General features: G+C 62.9%; 2 protein-coding genes across 4 annotated transcripts; one reads left to right on the top strand and one right to left on the bottom strand.

Annotated features, from left to right (window-relative positions):
- Nucleotides 1-180: 180 nt before the first annotated feature.
- VWA5B2 (von Willebrand factor A domain containing 5B2) lies at nt 181-8,652 on the bottom strand. Of its 3 annotated transcripts, none has more exons than XM_086618329.1 (21): nt 8,514-8,652; nt 7,960-8,121; nt 7,465-7,690; nt 7,206-7,360; nt 6,622-6,753; nt 6,378-6,502; nt 6,060-6,236; nt 5,857-5,967; nt 5,531-5,733; nt 5,115-5,229; nt 4,847-5,032; nt 4,591-4,750; nt 4,226-4,515; nt 2,867-3,092; nt 2,434-2,778; nt 2,219-2,356; nt 2,018-2,140; nt 1,695-1,772; nt 1,430-1,499; nt 1,095-1,203; nt 181-789 (listed from the first exon to the last, which is right to left on the bottom strand). In XM_086618329.1, the coding sequence occupies exons 1-21, from the start codon at nt 8,650-8,652 to the stop codon at nt 181-183; spliced, it is 3,879 nt and encodes a 1,292-aa protein (XP_086474455.1). The 3 variants fall into 3 exon arrangements, with proteins under 3 accessions (XP_086474455.1, XP_086474457.1, XP_086474456.1); XM_086618331.1 differs by having other exon boundaries at nt 4,591-4,729; XM_086618330.1 differs by having other exon boundaries at nt 7,477-7,690.
- A 7,791-nt stretch (nt 8,653-16,443) lies between these two features.
- LOC147528121 (uncharacterized) lies at nt 16,444-17,577 on the top strand. Its single transcript, XM_086618720.1, has one exon. It carries the CDS (start codon nt 16,444-16,446, stop codon nt 17,575-17,577), a length of 1,134 nt encoding a protein of 377 aa, XP_086474846.1.
- The last annotated feature ends 1,332 nt before the right edge of the window (nt 17,578-18,909 follow it).

Below are 18,909 nucleotides of genomic sequence, written 5' to 3'. Positions count from 1 at the left end.
TTCCTAGTCTCCTGTCTGCTCCCTCCCACGGGACATGGTGTGGAAGGTGGTGACCGCCCCTCCCAGGGCTCTGGTGAGCCCCAGCAGGGCCTGAACAGGGCTGACGCTCCCTGCTCGTGACAGAAACTCGTGCGCAGGCAGCGTGGAGCCAGGCGTCTTTATTGGCCCCTCCGGCGGCTGTCAGACGTTGTTGGGGTTGTAGCACAGCATGTTCAGCTTGATGTTCTCGTCCCAGTGACGCAGCAGCAGGAACAAGTGCCTGGCTGCCCCTTTGAGGCAGCCCACGTCCACCCCCTCGGGCAGCCGCTGCGCCTGCAGCCACGCGTCCGCCTTGGCTGCCACCAGCTCCCACTCCTCGAAGAAGCCAGCACAGCGATGCTCCAACCAGGCCAAGGCCACTGCCGTGGCCCAGCTGGCACTTTCCAGATCCTCCGGCCCCACGTCCTGCCAGCTCACGCTGGTCTCGGAGGGAACAGCCGACTGGAGGCCAGTGTCGGACTCGGAGCCGTGCCCGCTGTCCGCCTGCGCCCACACGGCCACGCTGGGCACCTCGGAGCAGGTGCTGCGGGACGGGGGGGAGCCGGGCACTGGGGCTGCCCCAGGCTCCTCACCCTCCTCGCCACAGGGCCCTGCCTCAGGGCTGCTCCTGGCTCCAGGGGACATGGGGCTGAGGCTGGCTCGGTGGGAGGCGTACGGGGAGGCCCGGTGCAGGCGGTCCAGGGGGATCTGCACCACTTCAGAGAAGCTCTCAGTGAGCTGGAATGGCCCCTGGGCTTGCTGCAGCTGGACCTGCAATGGAAGGGGACAGGCGACTGCGGGGTCAGGCAGGGGCACAGACCCACCATGGCCCTCAGCACTTAGTGGTGGGGGGGCTGCAGGAGTGTTCCTGGAGCACAGGGACTGTCCAACAAAAAAAGCCAGCAAAGGCCCCCAGGGCCATTTGAGCGTGCAGCGGGGCTGAGCAGGCACCCATGGGCTTTGCATCCTTGGCTGGGCGCTGCTGCTGGCACCTGCCCGGCGGCTCGGCTGCAATCCGGTGGGGAAGGTGCCTGCTTAGCCCCTCACTCTGGTTGGGATGGGGATGGGGTCCTTACCAGTGGGAGGTAGTCGTGGCTGGCGTGGTTGCTGGAGCAGTCACTTTCTGGGCTGAGGCACTGTGGGCGCAGTGCCAGGCTGGGCCCCCGGCGCCTGCTCAGGGCAAACCTGGAGGACAAACAGCTGAATTAGCGGAAGGGTGGGGGACAATTCCTGAGGGGCAGCTGGACCCCAGCCTGCTGCGGGGAAGGGGCTGGAACACCAAACCCACCCTTTATGCTGCAGGAGCTGGCAGGGGACGTAGGACCTGCAGCACCCAAGAAGTGGCACTGTCCCCCCTCCCTGCAACATGCCATGTTTTGGGCCCTCGTTTCCCCTCACCCCACAGCCTCACCTGGAGCCAGTGATGATGTCCGTGGATTTCTGGGAGCCCATGGAGGTGGTGGAGGGGCTGGTTGGAGGCCCTGCAAGGAAGGACATCTGAGCATGGAGGGGGCCGTGATGCACCCAGTGGTCCTGCTCTCCAGCACCTGTCCCAGGCAGTGAGGGCAGGCATGGGCACAGCAGATGCTCCAGCTCTTGGCTGCCAGCAACAGAGTGCCAAGGGCACCCCCTTCTCCCCAGCCATCCAGACTTTGGCCCCTCCACCCCGGACGCACCGTTCGAGCAGTTCTGCTTTTCCCAGCCGTAGGTAGGGGAGGAGCCGCTGGCCGGAGACCCGGGAGTCTCCGCTCGCTCTGCAAAAGAGCAAAGCCCTGAGAGCCCCTGGGCTCCCAGGACCCTCATGACCCAGGGCTGCTACACTAACCCATATGCCCCGCCATCCCCAGTGTGGGGCAGAGGCTGATGCCTCTTCCCGGGCACCCGCAGACCTCCAGCCAGGACCAGCCCCACACAGCTGAGAGCAGAGGGTCCCCAGGGACCCCAGTGCTCAGGCAGGTCCCTGGGGAGCATAAGCCGATGTAAGGGCCCAGATCAGTACCTGCAGCAACAGGGGCCTCATCCTGCTCCTCCGCATCCTGCTGCTGGCCCAGACCCACCGAGGAGCTCCTGTGGTGCCAGCTCCCTGCTGCTGCTGCGGCTCGTGACCGGCTGGCTGAGCCAGCTGCAAGGGATGGCGCCACCTCAGCCCTCTGTCCCCTCAGCATCCCCCTCCCTAGCACGCTGGGCTCCCTGGCCATACCTGTGCCCCACACCTCGGGGGCTGCAGGCAGGGCCACCTGTGTGGCACCGTCCATGGGCACCAGGCGGGTGTAGAGGGAAGGCACGTTGCAGGCTTTGCTGGTTTGCATGGCTTTCAGGCGAAACCGGCGGGCGAAACCTGCCCGGAGCGAGGCAGTTAGAGGTGGGGGGACACCGGGGCTGTGCCGGGGTGGGGGGACATGCACTAGCACCCACCCTGCTCCAGCTCGGCTTCCCGCTGTGCCGCGTTTTCGTTGTCCCGGATGATGGATCGTGCTGCCAAGTAGTGCAGCGGCTTGTCCCAGGCCTTGCCCGCTCGCCGAGGGGGGTCCTCCCTGCCCGGCCCCTCCCGGGGCTGCAGCAGTGGCTCCAGTGATGCCGTCACCTCCCAGGACACTGGTTTACCAGCTTGCAGTGCATGGATCACCACCTGGCAGCGTAGGGGCAGGCCGGCATCACCCAGGCTGGGCTCCCCGGGGTCGGGCACTGGCGAGGTGCTGAAGAGGTAGGAGGGCTCCACCAGCATGTCCCAGTCAAGGTGGGTGGGTGAGAGGAGGTTATCTGGGCAATGGTAAGACACGGGCTCAGCGAGGCGGGATGCACCTGGCTCCATCCCCGCTGCCCTCATCACCTGGGATCCAGCACTCACTTGACTCCACTGCACTGGGCTGCAGCCGCCCTGCCCGGGGTCCCAGCTCGTCCAGCCGCCCCTCCATGGACTGGTTCCTTTTCTGTGACACCTTCTCCAGGGCCTGGTAGAGCCGGTGGGCATCCAGCTCCCCGTGCGGTGAGGAAAAGCTGCGGCCAGCCAGGGCGGCACGTGCCAGCGCCTTCTTCCGCCGCGCCACCTCCTCTGTGCTCAGGGCCGCCGTCACCTGCGGTGGCGGGAAGGCTGACAGCAAGCCTGGCAAAGGCATCGGCACAGAGCCTGGACCGTGCCAAGCCGCAATGGGGCACCTGTGGTGGTTGGCCGGAGCTGCTGGCTAATGCCCAGCCCTGCCGCTCTGCAGGCTGGCACCCAGCAGCCTCCTAGGGCGGTGGGCGACACTCGCTAGGCTCCTCATTCGCATGGGAAAGACTGACGGCACCGAGATGGGAGTTTGCAAACAACCCTGGGGCTGACTCAGGCTGATGCTGAGGCAGGAGGAGTTGGTGTGGATTTTTGCATGTGCCGGGGGGGGTTCAGCTCAGTTGCTCAGGCTGGATGATGCTATGGTGGGATGCAGGTCCCAACACGGAGCCACGTCCCCACACCGAGATCCTTCACCTGAAAGCTACAGCAGGGCAGCGGTGCCCATGCTGCCTCTCGCCCTGGCAGTGGGGAGGGATCATTTATGCTGTGGGGAAATCACTTACGCTTGACATTTCGGCAGCAAAGGCCACCAGCTGTGCTGTTGTGTGGCGGGAGCTGGTTACCTAACCCATGCCACCGGGAAGAAGCGTGTCCTGGAGCTGGGTGACAGCCGGTCTCACCTGGCCTCGGGGCCATCATCACCAGGGGAGCTGTCTCTCCCCATCCCAGCAACCCAGCTGGGTTTTAAACCCAGGTGTGAAGCAGCAGGGACATGGCCTATCGCTAACGAAGCATCTGGCAGCATTGGCTGAGGGCTGAAGGAGCCAGGCAGGAGTTTAGCCAACCCACCCACTCCTCTCCAGCTTGGCAGGTTTGTTACCTGATGCTGGCCCAGCTATTTTAACTTGATTTCTGCAGCATCAATGAGGATCTGAGCTGGCTAGAGGGTTTGTTAGCCACCCAACTGACTACTGGCCCAAGCAGCTGGGGGACCAGCTGCTTGGTGGCCAGCTGTCCCATTTCAGTAGGGCAAAACAATCTGAGGATCCTCCTCGTAGCACCCACGGCTGATCCTTGCTCAAAATCCAGGCTACAGCACGCTGGTTTCCAGTCCGGTGGCCACGTGTCGGGGCACAACAGGGCAGAGAGACCCTCACTAAGCCAGGAGCAACCCCCCACCATGCGTGAGCCCTTGCACCCCATTGGCATCCTTACCTTGGTGCCAGCCAGGGTGGAGGGCAGTGGGGCAGATTTGGTGGAGGACTCGCAGAGGGACAGGCTCTTCTGGCCCTGCTGGGAGGTGGCATCAGTGCCAGGGGCCAAGGAGCCACCCTCGGGGGCTACGTCGCGGGAGCCGGTGGACTCGCTGCTGGTGGAGCTGCGGGAGAGCAGCCCCTGGCTGCGGTCAGTGCTGACGGAGCAGTGCGTCAGGACATACTGCTCCTGGATGTAGGAGGGCTGGTAAATCCGCTTCCAGATGTCTCCCCCCGAAACGGGGTCTGCACCTGCCCGGCGAGTGTGCACCTTGTCAGCCCATGGCTCCCACACCTGCCCCCCACCCTGGTCCCGGTCTCACTCACTCCGCTCCGACATCTCCGTGCCCCCGGCAGAGAGCTCCAGGGAGGCGTCCCCAGACCCTGGGGTGCTCCTGGGCAGCCGGCGGCTCTCCCCAGGACTTGGCACCTCCTCCTGGGAGGGGAAGGCTGAGCCCCGGGAGCCCTGGCGAGCCCCTTCCCAGCCCTGGGGGAGAGAGGGCATTGCTGTCAGACCCTGGGGAGAAGCTGACGGCACCAGAAACGTGCCATCCTTCCCATGCCAGGCCAGTGCCCGTCGTACCAGCGGGCGCCTGTCGCGGAAGCGGGCAATGCTGTAGAGGACGCAGTAGCTGACAAGGCGGTCGCCAGGGTAGAGGGCCGGGAGCTCGGTGGGCGAGAGCAGAGCCTCCATGCTGTCGGGGACGTACCAGTCGATGGTGATGTCGCTGATGGCCGGCTCGATTGCCTTCTTCAGGGCCTTGATCAGCTGGGGCAGGGAGAGGACCTGGTGTTGGACACTGTGGTGGCCCCATGTCCCCTGAGCCCTCCTGTCCCTGCCTGGGTGTTACCTTGGGCTGCAGCCTCTCGGCCGGGCTCAAGAACTCGGCACGGCCCCGGCTGACCTTGGCCATGCGCTTCAGCAGCCGCCGGCACACCCGCAGGCCCATGCCGAAGCTGAAGCACCTGCAGGAGAGAGCCAGGTGATGGAAAGCCACGGCCAGGCCGGTGCTAGGGGCTGGGTGGCCTGTTGGCAAGCCCTGCAGGTGGGCAAGGGTGTTTGATAGCCAGAGGTGCTGCCTCGGCTGCCTGCTGGGTTGGGGCACCCCAGGAGAAGCCAAACCGGTGGGGCTGGGGGCTGTGATGGGTGAAGGACATCCTCAGCACTGGTGGAGGCGAGATTTGAGGCTGCAGAAGGGGAAATCGGTGGGAACAGCCCAAGGGACAAGGAGAGCACCATAACCCTGCTGCGGTGCCAGTGCTGTACCTGACGGTGCTGGCCTGCCTGCGCACCAGCCGGAGGATCTTGCTCACATTGCCCGCCGCCGCGTCAGTGAAGAGGAAGAGCTGGCGGGGGTAGCCGTGGTGGAGGGGCTGTGCCAGTGCCCAGCCCAGGGCGGCCAGCAGGTTGGTGCCACCTGCATCTGCCCGCAGATCGCTGAGGTGCTCGCAGGCACGCCGCAGTGTCTCCTGTGCGCACAAAGAGCCGGCCTCGCAGCTGTCCCCCGGCTCTCCAGCCCAGCCCTGCGCCGGGGAGCCACTGGAGCAGGGACGGAGAGGGGCTGGTGGGCGGCTTTGCCTGGCAGCACTCACGTTGCTGCAGAGGCGGCTGGACGGGAAGAGCGGCTTGATGTCGGTGCCGAAGCCGGCGATGTTGAGCAGTGTCCCCGACGGGAGGCTCTTCAGGGCAACCAGCAAAGCTTCCTGGGGTGACAGCGGGAATCAGGAAGGGCTGCTAAGGACCAGCCGCCCATGGAGCATCCCTGGCCCCACGGTGCCCCATGGCCGTGCCGCACCTTGACCTTGTCGAGGTCGGGGCCGCTCATGGTGCTGCTGCGGTCAACAAGGAAGATGACCTCACGGGTGACGCTCTGCAGGTCCCCGGGGACGACCTCCGCCGGCGGGCAGAAGTTCAGCATCAGCACAGGGTTGGGGAAGATGTCTTTGTGGAAACGCTTCTGCACGAAAGCCACCTGCAAGCCAAGCGGGCCAGGGGCTTTCTCGCACCCCCCCCAAGCCATGCTGAAGTCTTCCTCATCTTCCTCGCCCCCCTCCCACCAACTCCTCCCTTCCTCCTCTTCCCCACCAGGCCAGTGGTAGCCGTGCCCCGTCACCTGTCTCTCGCCGCTGCCATCCTTCCTGGCAAACCGCACGTAATCCCGGCGGCTCCGGATGTGGGCCTCGTACTCAGGGTATGTCATGGTGCCGTCCTCCATCACCAGATGGGGGTGGTGGGGTTCTAGGGGACACAGTGGGGTTTGGAGCCATCCCGCACTGCAAGGTGCTGGAGGATGCTCCCGATGCTTTTGAGGTGATGCCATCTCCCCTAAACCCGCCAAGGGCACTGTCCTCCCTCACCGCAGGGGTAGAGGATGATCTCCAGGTCCCGGTCGTAGTGGTGGGGCTCGGCTAGAGTGATGCAGGTGGTGGCAGCAGAGCTGGCCCAGGGGTCGGCGTCGGCTCGCAGGGCATGGGATGGGCTCTCCAGCCCTGTCGAGGGGACGAGATGACGGGGCAGCCCCTTGCTCCCCCATCTCAGCCCACGGGGCTCCGTGTCTGTGCCGGACCCGATGCCGCAGTGGTGGCTGCTCCCTGCCAGCTCTAACGGCAGTAACTGGACCGGTAGCCAGGAGTGCATCCCCACCGCCCCACATCCCCTCTTCACCCGTCCTCTCCCTCATTCATCGTGTCTCCCCGGGGAAGGAAGCTGCTGACCCAGAGCCACCCAAAGCCACGTGTGGGGTGACTTTGGGGTCCCAGCCCTGGGGGTGGCATGGGAAAAGTGCTTCTTTGGGGGTAGAGAGTGCAAGAGTCTGCCCGGGAAGGGGGCTTGTGTCCCCCTAGAAGCACGGAAGGACCAGGAGGACGCCATCCCAGGGGCTGTCACCCATAGTTCAGAAGGTTTTACCCAACCAAACGACACCGCCTGATCTACCCCCTACCTGCCAGCAAGCAGGGGCCCGTCACCAGCAGCTCAAAGGCAAACTCGTAAGGAAAGGGATTGCAGGGTTGTCCACGAAAGACATCCACACTCTCTGCAGGCACCATGGGGGATGGCTGGCTCCGGGCACCTGGCCCCCCGAAACAGCTGGTAGGGCTGCGAGGGGAGAGGCAGTGATGGCTCCTGCCCCCCTCCCCGCTCACCCAGCATCGGCATCCACCCCCCGGGATGGCGGAGACTGAGGAAGCCATGAAAATCACCATAGGGCCAACCTGTCGTCACACAAGCTTGCCGTCTCGCTCTCGGGGACGGCAGGGACGCGGGGCATCAGGACGGGGGGGACAAGGAGGCGCAGGGCCCCATCCAGCAGCGTGGGCAGCTCCTGCGCTGTGCTCAGGGTGATAGCCAGGCTCTCTTCTGGGCATAGCGTGCCCGTGACGATGATGAAGGCGGAGCGCTCTGCGTCTTCATCCAGGACGAGGTGGCCTGGGCAAAGGAGGGACGCAGGTGAGTCAGCGAAGTTGGGGACGGGGGATGTTAATTGCACTAATTACTCTCAAAGGGGACCACAGAGGCCATGCAAAGGGTAAAGACCCAGGAGAGGCAGACGAAGGGGAAAGGGACGGGGCTGCCCTGGCACAGGGAGCAGCAGTGGTCCTCATGGAAAAGCAGTGGTGCGGATGAGGAGCCCTCCCCAGGCTCCAAGACTCCCGGCTGGGAGGACCCAACAGAATCGCCCGTGCCACAGCACTTACCACTGGCACAGCGGCGTGGCCGGCTGGAGCTGGGGCTGCACTGGAGGCAGCAGTCCTGTGCCCGGTGCCGGTTCTGGACCTGGAACGTCACCCGCCGGCTGCCCACCGCTGCCTCGAAGCCAGCCACCACCTCCGACTCCTCCAGTGGGTAGATGAAGATGCCTGCGGGTGGGAGAGAGCCCCGAGGCAGACCCCGGACACCGCCGTGGCGCTGGCTGGCCCATGGCAGCATCGCTAAGAGCAGGATGATCTAAACGCATGAGAGCGGGGCAACACGCGAGAGGGACCCAGAGCCTCACTAGCCCAGAGGAGGGCAGGGAGGAGGAAACACGCCTCTTCCTCAGCATTAGGAATGTTTTTGCCTGGCCTCACCCTTCTCTTGCCCGCAGGGTGATGCCAAGTGTCGGCGGTGCCCCCCACCGCTGACCTCCGCCTTCACTCCCCAAACTGAGCAAGGTTTGGGGGCTGGGACACAGGTGGGCTGGAGAGGGGGTGTTTTTAGGGGGCTGTGCAGGCAGCTCGGGTCCCTGCCAGCCCTGACAGCTCCCCCTTACCTTCCACGGGCTCCTCATGAGGGTTGGTGTACATGAGGTGAGCGGTGATGCTCAGGGAGTACCCGTTGGCACAAGCCTTCACCCTGGAGCTCTTCAGGGGCAGAGCCTCCCAGGAGGAGAGGTCATACAGGCCTGGCATGGTCCCTTGGCGGACAGCTGCGGGCAGAGGGGAGGCAGGCTCTGGGTGCTCAGGGACAGGGTCTGCTGGGAAGGGGTTTATGCATGTGAGCTGCTTCCACTTGCCCAGGCTGCCAGGGAGGAGCAGGTCCCCAGTCCTCCCTGTCCTGAGAGGAGCAGCATCCACAAAACACATGGAACCAGACTCAGGTCTCTGCTCAGACCCCAGCCCACCTGCAAATGGGGTCTCTGGAGCCACAGAAGCCCAGAGGGCAATTCTACCCCACAGGTAAATATATCTGGCTGCTGGTCAGTGAAACGACTTTTCATGGGCAGCAGTAGTTACATGCAAGCCGAGTCCCGGCAGACAAGCAGGGACTCCTAGACATGATGGTTATCAGCTAGCCACACACAGCCCATCCCTCAGCCACCCCACAGCAGCTCGGTGGCTCCAGAGCCTCCCCAGACCATCTCCCACACTAGCTGGGAGAGGAGCATCTGCTGCTCCCATCTCCATCCGCCCACAGAGGTTACCAGGGTAATTTGTTTTTTTAAAAAAAACAACACAGAAGGGCAAGAAGCCCACAGTGTAACTAGGACAAAACAGCGAGCAGTGTTTGCTGGGGGTTTAATAATTAACAACAAGGTCAGCGCTGCGCTGGAGAGCAGCACAGAGGGGAAGGCACTGTAGGGGTGAGCCCGGCCCGCGGGACAATGCTCTGTGCCTCTGGACCAGTGATGCTCTGCCCAGAGATCGACTTGAGTGGCATCCCACCCTTTGGCAGAGGTCGTGGGAAGAGGCAGCTGGGGATGCCTTCCAGCCAGGGCACCAACCTGCTCCACATCGCTCTTCCCCTTGGGAAAACCACCCGGGAGCTGCATCCCAAATGATTGCCCGGAGCCAAGGCATCTCTCTAATGTTGCCTTACGCCGTGCTATCGCATATTCGTGTAAAATATTTGGGTCAGCCTTAGCCCTGCCTCTTCACAGACAGTGTACGAGTTCCACTCCAGGCACGGGTCTGCACCTTCACACCATATCCCCTGCCTGCCCCAAGCACCTGCTACCCAATGGCAGCGAGGTCCCTGCGTCATACCATGTGCCGGCGCTTCAGTGCACAACATGCCCGGGGCGAGGACAAGGCCAGGTACAAGTGAACCATCTGGTCCCCTGACTCTGGTGGCCTTCGTCCCGGGAACGGCTCGTACGAGCGTCGGTAACAGGAGGCTTGGGGTGCCCTCGGCACGCAGCCACAGGGTCTCTCTCAGAGCATCCTTGAAAGCAGAGCAGGGCTACAGCCTCAGAGGCAGCACCAGCACTGAGCCCATGGCTGGCAGCCCCCAAGAAGTGCAGAAGTGCATTAGCAACGTGGCTGCATCCTAGGAAAATAAGTCCATTACGCCGGAGAGGAGCTGTTTATCTGCTCAATTGGCATCACAGGGTTATGCTGGCAGGTGTTGGCCATCCAACCACTCCCCACCATCTCCAGTCCTTCACCCTGTGTGCAGGATGCTGCACACTCTTCTAAGCCTCCCACATTGCTATCCTGGCACACAAGGTGGCACAGGGGCAACGCACAGCTCAGTTTTCCTCCACGCTTGTTGTGCCACCACCAGGAACATCATCAGCCGGGTCCTGCCCTGACCACAGTGCCCAGACAGGCTCCAGGGACTGTGACTCCCCCAGACAAGCTGCATCAAGCCATTAAAAATGGATTTCACCCCAAAGCCCTTCCCTTTGTTCCCAAGGCACCCGGCTTAATGCTCAGCAACGTGCCTGCTATTTGCCGTGCCACCCATTGGCCGGGGCAGCGAAGGCTTGTTTACCAGGGACTTACCAGAGAAGCCATCCCGGCTTCTTTTTATCACTTCTCTTTACATTTACCCTCACAGAGTAAACAGGGCCCATCTGGCCCTGCTGCGCTTTGCGCTGGCTGCTCTAAGCCCTGTGGTAATGAATAAAACCAGACCGACGGTCCTTGCCCCAGCCTCCTCATCCTCTTCCCCTGGCACAGCAAACTGTCCCCGGGTACCAGTTCAGCATCACCAACAGGTCCCTGGACCATTCCCCATCCCCACTGTGGTCGCCAGTACCTTCGCAGCCCCCTCCTCTTCCTCCCTGCCCACAGGAGCTGGTTTAACCAGCAGCATCCCCGATATGGAGGGGGCTGCAGCTGGAGCGGGGCTGGGGGCGGCTCGCTGTGCTGGCATCAAGAAGCCCTCAGCTATGGTGGGAAGGAACTAACTCTTCTCTAGGTCAGAAAAACTTAATGTTTCTCTTCTCGTCTGTGGGCAGGTTCAGTTTTTCCAGCAAGGCAGCTGCTGCAAGCCAGGCGCCTGAGCCCGGTGGACCCTCCTTAGCTGCCTGCAAAGTTGTCCAGAGTTTCACCTGCTGCAGCAACAGCTGCCTGCGCTGGGGTGCAGGGTGGTCCCAGGGAAGGGTGAGGCCAGCCCCGGCACAGGCAAACCCAGCGGAAATTTCCACTGGTGACAGACACACAGGCTGGTACAAGAGAAGGCTGGAAGGAGAGGACCCCAAGCCTCCGTGGCAGCACCTGGAACCAGGAGGCATCGCTGCCTGTCCTACCCACCCACATTACCCCCTGCTTCCCTCCCCTCCCCGTGGGACATCCCTGCATTGTTCCACTGGGATGCGACACGGGGCAGCAGAGCAGGACCTGTCCTGAATCCAGGAGCAGAGGCCATGGAGGCAGGAGGTGCGGTGCTGCTGCCCAGCACCCGAGGGGCATGCCACTTTGCAGAGAGCCCAAAGAGGAGGAGTGGAGGGGAAACGTATTTCTCCGGTGGCTGCAGGCCAAGGGGACGGGGTGAAGGGCTGTGCCCGGCCCGAGCCTCCAGCCTGTGGTGCTGTGCCCTGCCTGGCACTGCTGCTTCGTCTGCTGGGAAGTCGAAACAGAGAGCAGAGTCTGTTGCACACGCACACACACGTGTGCATGCATGCACACACGCCCTGGCACACACACCACATCCAGCACCACAGAGCCCAGGACCTGTGCTGCTGCTCCACCTCCCCAGAGCTGCTAAAACCCCTGGAAAACCTCAGTCCCGTACCAGGGAACAGAAGTTACTTGCCCTCAATGCACCCTAACACAAGCACCCCCCCAAAAAAGTGTCCCACCCCCACGGTTTCCCCCTGACACAGGCACATCCCAGCAGGGCGGCCCCGCAGAAGGGTCCTGCTGCTCCTCCAGCCATAGGACGTTTTTGGCATGGGCCCTGGGGCACATTCCCAGCAGTTATTAAAGGCAGCCCTGTTGGGTCCATGCTGGATGGTGATTTCAGCACTTTTGTGGCCCTGCTGCTTCATCTGCCACCTCTCACCCCTCCTGCCATCCGAGGCTGCCCTGACTGTGAGTGTGTGACCCTGGGGCACCCAGGAATCACAGGGTACCTGCAGGGCCCTGGGTCACCGCAGTCCCAGGCTCCCCCCTGCCCCAGCCCTTACCTAGAGGAGGATGAGGATGACACAGGGGCTGCAGGCTCGGCTCAGCATCCGCTGGGTTCCTGCCCTCCGCAGAGCCTTCTTCCCCAGGGATGGGTTTCCCTGCCCCTCTGGCTGGGGGGCTGCAGTACTCACGGGGGATGAGCTTCCCCACCTCTCCCTGCTGCAGGCTCCCTCTCTGGCACTGGCTCCTTCACCGCCCTCGCTCCATCCCTCACTCCCTGTGCCAGCAGCAGAGCTGCTCCAAGCCCAGCCTCATTAAAGAGACACACTCCCTGGTACCATTGCACCGGGAAGGGCCAAGGGATGCTCTCACGGGTGCTGCTGGGGGTCTCAGGGGACAGCCAACACCCCCAGAAGGTGACAGGCACAGGCCCAGAGCAAAGCCCACCACTGTGGGCTGCTCTGCACCCACAGCGTGGCAATGTCCAGTCAAACTCGGGCGCTGGTGAGACCTCAGGGTGATACTGTGGCACCCACAAACACGGGGTTTGGCTGCCTGGGACATGTAGCTGCCCGCTGTGTCCCCCCCAAACAAAGCACAGGGCAAAATGCAAATACCCATCAGCCAGCTGAACTCTCCAGTACAAATACCATGGGCCACAAGCATCACAACCAGCTTCACTAGGAAAGGTCTCAGCTGCCCTGAGACCATCACAAAAGAACTGGGCACAGGTGGATGCTGAGCATCTGCCCCAAACCCAGGTGCCCTGAGGTCCCACTGGGGCTGTCCTCATCAGCCTCCATGTGCTGCAGTGAAACCCTGCCCTGAAAAGCAGGAAAGACGGGGGGGTTTGGGGGAAGCCCAGCCTTCGAGTGACAAGTATGACAACAAGCTCCCTTGGGGAGAGTGCAGACGGTCAGGAAATCCCAGCAAAGCCAGGACATGTCTGCTGGCAGGGAGATCTCACAGCCTGGGGTGCGCTGGGAATCCCTCAGCCGCCACTGCTGGCCCAGCATTCCCGAGCAGGACTGGAGAAAACTGTCAGATCTGGAGCTAATCCCTGCCCTGCCTTTCGCAGGCAGCTCCCTCGCTGTGCTATAGATAGGGCTGTGCTGCCGCGGCTCTTTTTATAGAGCACCCAGAGGGGAGCCCCCACCCTCCCGTGCACCGCGAAACCCACCGACGCAGTCACACCGAACCGGAGCCCAGCCCAGCTGCACGGGCACGAACCGGGGCAGGAAGAGCAGGCAACACCAGCAGGGTGAGCAGGGTCTCCAGTCCTTGGCAGGTGATTTCGCAGTGGCGATGGAGTGAGGAGGCCTGGCAGAGCACCGTCTCCCCACTGGATCTCGCCTCTCAGCCGATCACACACGCTGCGATGGCTTTGGCTCCTCAGCACGGATTTTGGAGGTGATGGCAGGTGAAAAGGGGGAAAATCTCAGTGGAAGACGCCCTTTGCCGCACACAGTAGCATGGGGCACGCTCCCTCCTCCCAACCTCTTACCCTGCGCTTCAGCCAACACATTTATCTGGCAGAGAGGCACTCTACATGTCCCCGGGGTGCCTGCAAAAGCATGCTGAGCCATTCCCTCTCCCTGTGCTGGATGCCCCACGGCATGCTGCTTCCCCTCCCTGTGCTGCACAGGGAGAAAGGAGAGCTAAAGTGTGCAGCTGCTCTCCTTCCCTGTCATTTATGACTGCAGGAGAAGGATGCTAACCTATACATTACCCCCCCACATGACAGACACCAGCTCTGCGAGCTGCTGGAGGCACAGCGCGCATTGCAGCACATCCACCCAGCTTGCGGCGTACACGGGGCTCCTGCTCCCATCGTCACAGCGAGTGCCATGGCCACTCCAGCCCCAGAAAAAAAAACAAAACAACCAAACAAAAATGCTAGCTTTGATTTTTCTCTGAAATATTGTTTCTAGGCCAAGCTGAGGTGAAGAAAAGCTTCCAAATGCAAGCGCTGGGATGGTGCCACCAGCCGGGGTGACGGGGCTCAGCCAGCCCCTGGCGTCAGATGCCGTCAGCAGCCCCAGCGTTACGGCAGGCGAATAACCACAGCATGCGCAGCGCCGGCGGACGCAGCTGAGCCCCCCTCAGCCTGCTCGCGACGGGCAGCAGCCCTGGGGAAAGGCAGATGGGCTCCATCCCACTCCGTACGGTGCTCATACCAACATCAGACAACAGGCATGCGTGTCCCCGCTCTGCGCTGTCACAGTTTCCCTATAGCAGCTCATGGCAGCCACAAATAAACCCGCAGAGAGCTCAGCGTTGCTTTTTGGCGGAGCGCTGAGCTGAGGTGTGCGTTAAACCCTGTGAACGCAGGCCCAGCTCAGCCCAATGGCTCTGGTAGGTGCCCTTGCACCCCAGCAAGCCCTCACCAGAGACTGCCATACCACCCAAAGGACTGGTCACAATCTGGGTATTTATCCCCAAACCACCTGTACCTTGCCCTTGGATTTACTGAGCTGAATTATCACCCAGAGATCAGGCTGGCTAGAGGGAGCACAGACCAGGAAGCTCTTACAGATGCTCTCAGGTCCCAAGTCACTGATAAGCCCTTTGAATTTAGTGCTATGGGAGGAAGTAACTCGAAGCCCAAGGAGATACCAGCCAGCTGCAAAAAGCCAGGGGCTCTGCCTGCAGGGAGAGGGGCAAGGCTGTCCTGTGCTCATTAACCAGCCCGAATTAAATGAGATCCTGAGGAGGGGTAGCCATGGAGGAGGAGGGGAATGCCTGGTCAAAATCAGGTGCACCTTGATTTAACCTGAGCAGCATTGGCCTGCCCAGCTGCAGGGAGTTACAGAGAGGCTGGAGGAAGGAAGCAGCAGGAAATGAAACATCAGCAGAGCTAGAGATGGCTCATGGAGACATCAGGGATCCCTGGGGAAAGGAGCTGGGAAAGCTGCCAGCCCATCCTGCCCAGACTTAACCAAAACCCTCCCTGGACCCTGGTGCAGGCAGACCCAGGACACGCACTGGTGGCTGCTGGGTTTCCCTTCCGCAGCCGAAAATAGCAGGGGCTCGCAGCTATGGGGACCTCGCAGCAGCCTCCCCGGGGCAGCTGGCTCACCGCAGCGCCAGGCTCGCTGCTGGAAACGAAACTCCCCGGGTTTCGGGAACCTGAAACTCCCACGCCCCTGATGCCCGCCCTGCTGTGCGGAGTCCGGGGCTGGACCGGGGCGGTTCGGATCAGCTCGGGCCAGCGCGGTGCCGGCAGCAGTCGGGGCCCAGCGGCGTTGCGGGGGTTTATCAGGTCAGCTCGTCCCTTCGCACGGAGCCCCGGGGCAGAGGCAGGGTGCTGGGTGCCCAGCGGGGCTGCGCTGGCTTGCTTCCCTGTCCGGCTTGGACCTCTGCCCGCGGGTACGCAGGGCTGGGGCTTCATCCTGGGAGCGGTGGCTGAGGAGTCAGGCTGGAGAGAGCTGGGAGAAGGGAGAGGGGCCAGGAGCAGACCTGAAAGAGAAACCATCCCGAAGGGCTCGGGGGAGTGGGCAGAGCGCGGAGGAAGCTGCAGGGGTTCGACCCCAGCTCAGAGCAAAATTATGTTGGCGGGGCTGGGGGCAGCCGAGGGGAGGGGCGATGCGGGAAAGAAGCAGAGGAGAAAAAGGAGGGGGGAGGGGGGAGCGGGAACCGGGCAGGTCCGGGCAGATCCCCGGCGGGCGGGCGGGGATGGCCGAGCGGCTGCTTCCCTCTAGCGGGGAGCGGCGGGCAAGGCGGGGGGCTCGTCTGCGCCGGCTGCACCCGGCCCCGCACCCCGCCGCCCCCCCGGGCCGCAGCCGCGCTCCCGGGCACGTGGTGCGGGCGGGACGCGCTTCCGGACCGGCGGCGGCGGAGCGGTGAGAGCGGGCGGCACCGGGCAGGGCCCCGGAGAGCGGCCGCGGGGGCTCCGGGTCCCGCGCCCCGGCCCCAGAGCACGCGTGGGGTGCCCCGGGGCGGTGCTGGGCGCCCCTCCCCGCCACGCGTGTCCGGCCCCCGCGCGGTGTCCCACGGTGGCCGGTGATGGGCCCTCGAGGAGCCCGCCTGGTCCCCGTGCGGCCGTGGGCACCCACCCTTGTCCCTGCGGAGGTGGCCCCGGGGGGACCCCGCTGTCTGCCCACCTCAGGGGACACGGGGCAGGAGCAGAGGCTGCGCGGGCAGACCCGGCCCCACGCAGGGCTGGGTTTTGGGGGAGGTGGGCGGTGCACAAGCAGCCCGGCACCGCTGAATCAGCCGGCGTGCCGCCATGGTGTGTCAGCCCAGGGGAGGCGTGGGGACAGAGCTGCACTGGCAGCCTGTGCGGGCAGGGGACGGCAGGACCCTGGGGCAAGCGCAGGGAGGGCCGAAGAAAAGGAAATTGTGTTTTGGGGATGTGCGTTCAACTTTATTCCATACCCACAGCACAAGACCCTCTGACACATAGCGATGGGGAGGCCCAGGAAGGAGCCCACCGGCACGTCGTCCCCTCCGCTGGCCACAGCCGCCTCCAAAACCACCCCTGCCACGCCACCGACTTCCACCTCGGCCACCCGGGCCAAGGCTGCTGCTGCGGGCAGCCGATCCAGGAGTGCTCTGGCTGCTGGGGCTGCCAGTCCCACCCAAGGACAGGGGACAAAGTCAGACTCCTCTCAGCCAAGACCCGCAGCATCCCGCAGAGCCCAAGGAGATGCCAGGGACCAGCACAGAGCATCTGCTGAGAGCTCCTCTGCAACCCAGAAGAAGCTGCCGGACACCAAAGGAGCCACTGGTCCAGCCAGACCTGACCCACGCCCACGGAAGAAGCAGCCTGGGGCTGACCAGAGTGGGGACTGGGGCCAGTTCCTGCCCCCCCTGGAGGGCAAGGACATCCTGCAGGTGGAGAAGGAGACTCGGGGTCAGCGGAGCAACCCCAAGTGGTACGAGTGGCGGGAGAACCGCATCACTGCCTCCGTGGCCTCCAGGATTGCCAACAGCAAGTTTGCCAACGGCCAGACCACCAAGGTGCCCCAGTCCTACCTGAAAGCAGTAGTGAGCTCCAGCCCTGGGGTGCAGACACCCGCCATGTCCTGGGGGGTCCGCAATGAGAAGGTGGCCGTGCAGGCCTACGAGCAGCTGAAGTCAGAGGCAGTGGGCAAGCCGGTGCGGGTGGAGGACTGCGGCCTCTTCGTTCACCGGGAGAAGAACTGGATCGCTGCCAGCCCAGATGGCATCATCACGGAGGCGGCCACAGGGAAGGCCCTGGGGCTGCTGGAAGTGAAGTGTCCCTACAAGCACAGGAACAGGACAGTGCGCGAGGCCTGCAAGGACAAGGACTTCTGTCTGGAGATGAATGGAGACTCCTATGCCCTGAAGAAGGATCATGCCTACTTCACTCAGGTCCAGTGCCAGCTGGCAGCCACCGGCTTCCAGCGGGCCGACTTTGTGGTGCACACCACCAAGGAGACGGCTGTGGTCCCCGTGGAGTTTGACTCTGAGTTCTGGGAATGCACAGTGCCCAAGCTGGAGAAGTTTTACACCGAGGCAGTGATTCCCCACCTGGAGGAGAAGGCAGGTGGCTCTGTCTGGGCCAAGGAGGAGTAGACCCCCCCCCTTCTCACCTCCCTCACCAGGATGCTCGCTTGGCCACACAAACTCGGCTTTAGCCCCTAGCAGAGAAATTACACTCAGTTTTGTTGCTATTCTTGGACCATTCCCTGCATCTGCCCCAGCGCAACTGCCTCGGGATGGAACTGACGCACCAGCAGGACCCTGCTTTGGGAAGGGTCTCCACAAACAGTGACTTCTTCCTGTCCCAGCCAGGCCAGCGCTCGGCCCCCAGTGCCTTCTTGTCCTGTTGCCATCCCTTCACCCTCCATTTGACCCAAGGGCACTGCCCGACGGAAGCTGGCACACCTCAGGGTCTCCAGGGGAAACTGGTGATGCCTCTGTGCTGGAATAACGCTTATTTGGGGAGAAAACTGGATCCTTTGGCACCTCTACTGCTGTCAGGACTAAATCGCAACTCCACTCTGGAGCGGAGACAGAGCCAGGGAGGGTTTGTCAGAGCCCAAGAGCAAAACGGAGCTTTTGATCCAAGTAGTGATGTGCCTTAAGAGTCGCAGCAAGAGCACGTGGATGTCCTTCCTCCGCGAGCCAGACCTGCTGCTTGTTTGGAGCAACCCATGATGCTCATGATGAGTTGGCTGCAGCCTCAGGAAGATGGTGCCCGTCGAAGATGTTGTCCCCGAGCCCGCGCAGCTCCAGACCACGTTCCTGGGGAGCTGCCCCACGTGCAGGGCAGGGAGGTGGGCATTGCTCTATTAAAATACAACTCACACTGGCCTGCTGTTCCTTGTTGTTTGTGCAGCCCTGGGGGAGGGAGAGGAGGGAAGCAGGGCTGGGTGGGGTGCCCCGCACCAGGTCCTCTCCCAGCCACAGAATAAGGGGTGCACCAGGTCCCAGAGTGACACGAGACCTGAAGCCACCAAACTATGCGCAAGCTACCACCGTTATGGCAAAAGTACTTTATTATATACATAAGACTCCAGCCACACTCCACAGGGCAAGGACCAGAATTCGCTATTTTACATATCGATACAAAGTAACTATATAAAAACATAAAGCACTTTTGGGGCCCAGGCTTTCCACAGGAGAGAGGCACAGGGACGAGCCTGGGGGGCTGAGTGATGGGGGGGCTAAGTGACAGGGGGCTGCCCCACACCCTCCCCCAGCTGTGGTCCCACAATAACCAGATGTGCAAGTAGGAAAGAACCCAGTTAAGAAATATAGTCGTGGGGACTGGCAAGGGGTGGCCTGTCCCACTCCCTGCTGCGGGCAGCGGTGCGCCAGGGGCCCAGCCAAATGTCACCAGGACAGGAGTGGGGTCTGCGTCCCCCAGGGAAAGTGCAGAAGGCACACGTGGGCCAGGCTCTT

This window comes from Tauraco erythrolophus, chromosome 11 (assembly GCF_009769465.1).
Source record: "Tauraco erythrolophus isolate bTauEry1 chromosome 11, bTauEry1.pri, whole genome shotgun sequence".
In the NCBI taxonomy this organism is placed as follows: domain Eukaryota; kingdom Metazoa; phylum Chordata; class Aves; order Musophagiformes; family Musophagidae; genus Tauraco; species Tauraco erythrolophus.
Note: the sequence above shows the minus strand (reverse complement) of the source record. Positions and strands in the feature narration are given on the sequence as shown.

Excerpts from the sequence above, each read along its gene's own strand:
- VWA5B2 (XM_086618329.1), bottom strand. The coding sequence starts at position 8,652 with ATGCCAGGCCTGTATGACCTCTCCTCCTGGGAGGCTCTGCCCCTGAAG. Across the intron at positions 5,230-5,530 it reads AGGCAGGCCAGCACCGTCAG|GTGCTTCAGCTTCGGCATGG; the intron begins GTACAGCACTGG and ends TCTCTCCTGCAG. Across the intron at positions 2,141-2,218 it reads CCCCGAGGTGTGGGGCACAG|CTGGCTCAGCCAGCCGGTCA; the intron begins GTATGGCCAGGG and ends CATCCCTTGCAG.
- LOC147528121 (XM_086618720.1), top strand. The coding sequence starts at position 16,444 with ATGGGGAGGCCCAGGAAGGAGCCCACCGGCACGTCGTCCCCTCCGCTG.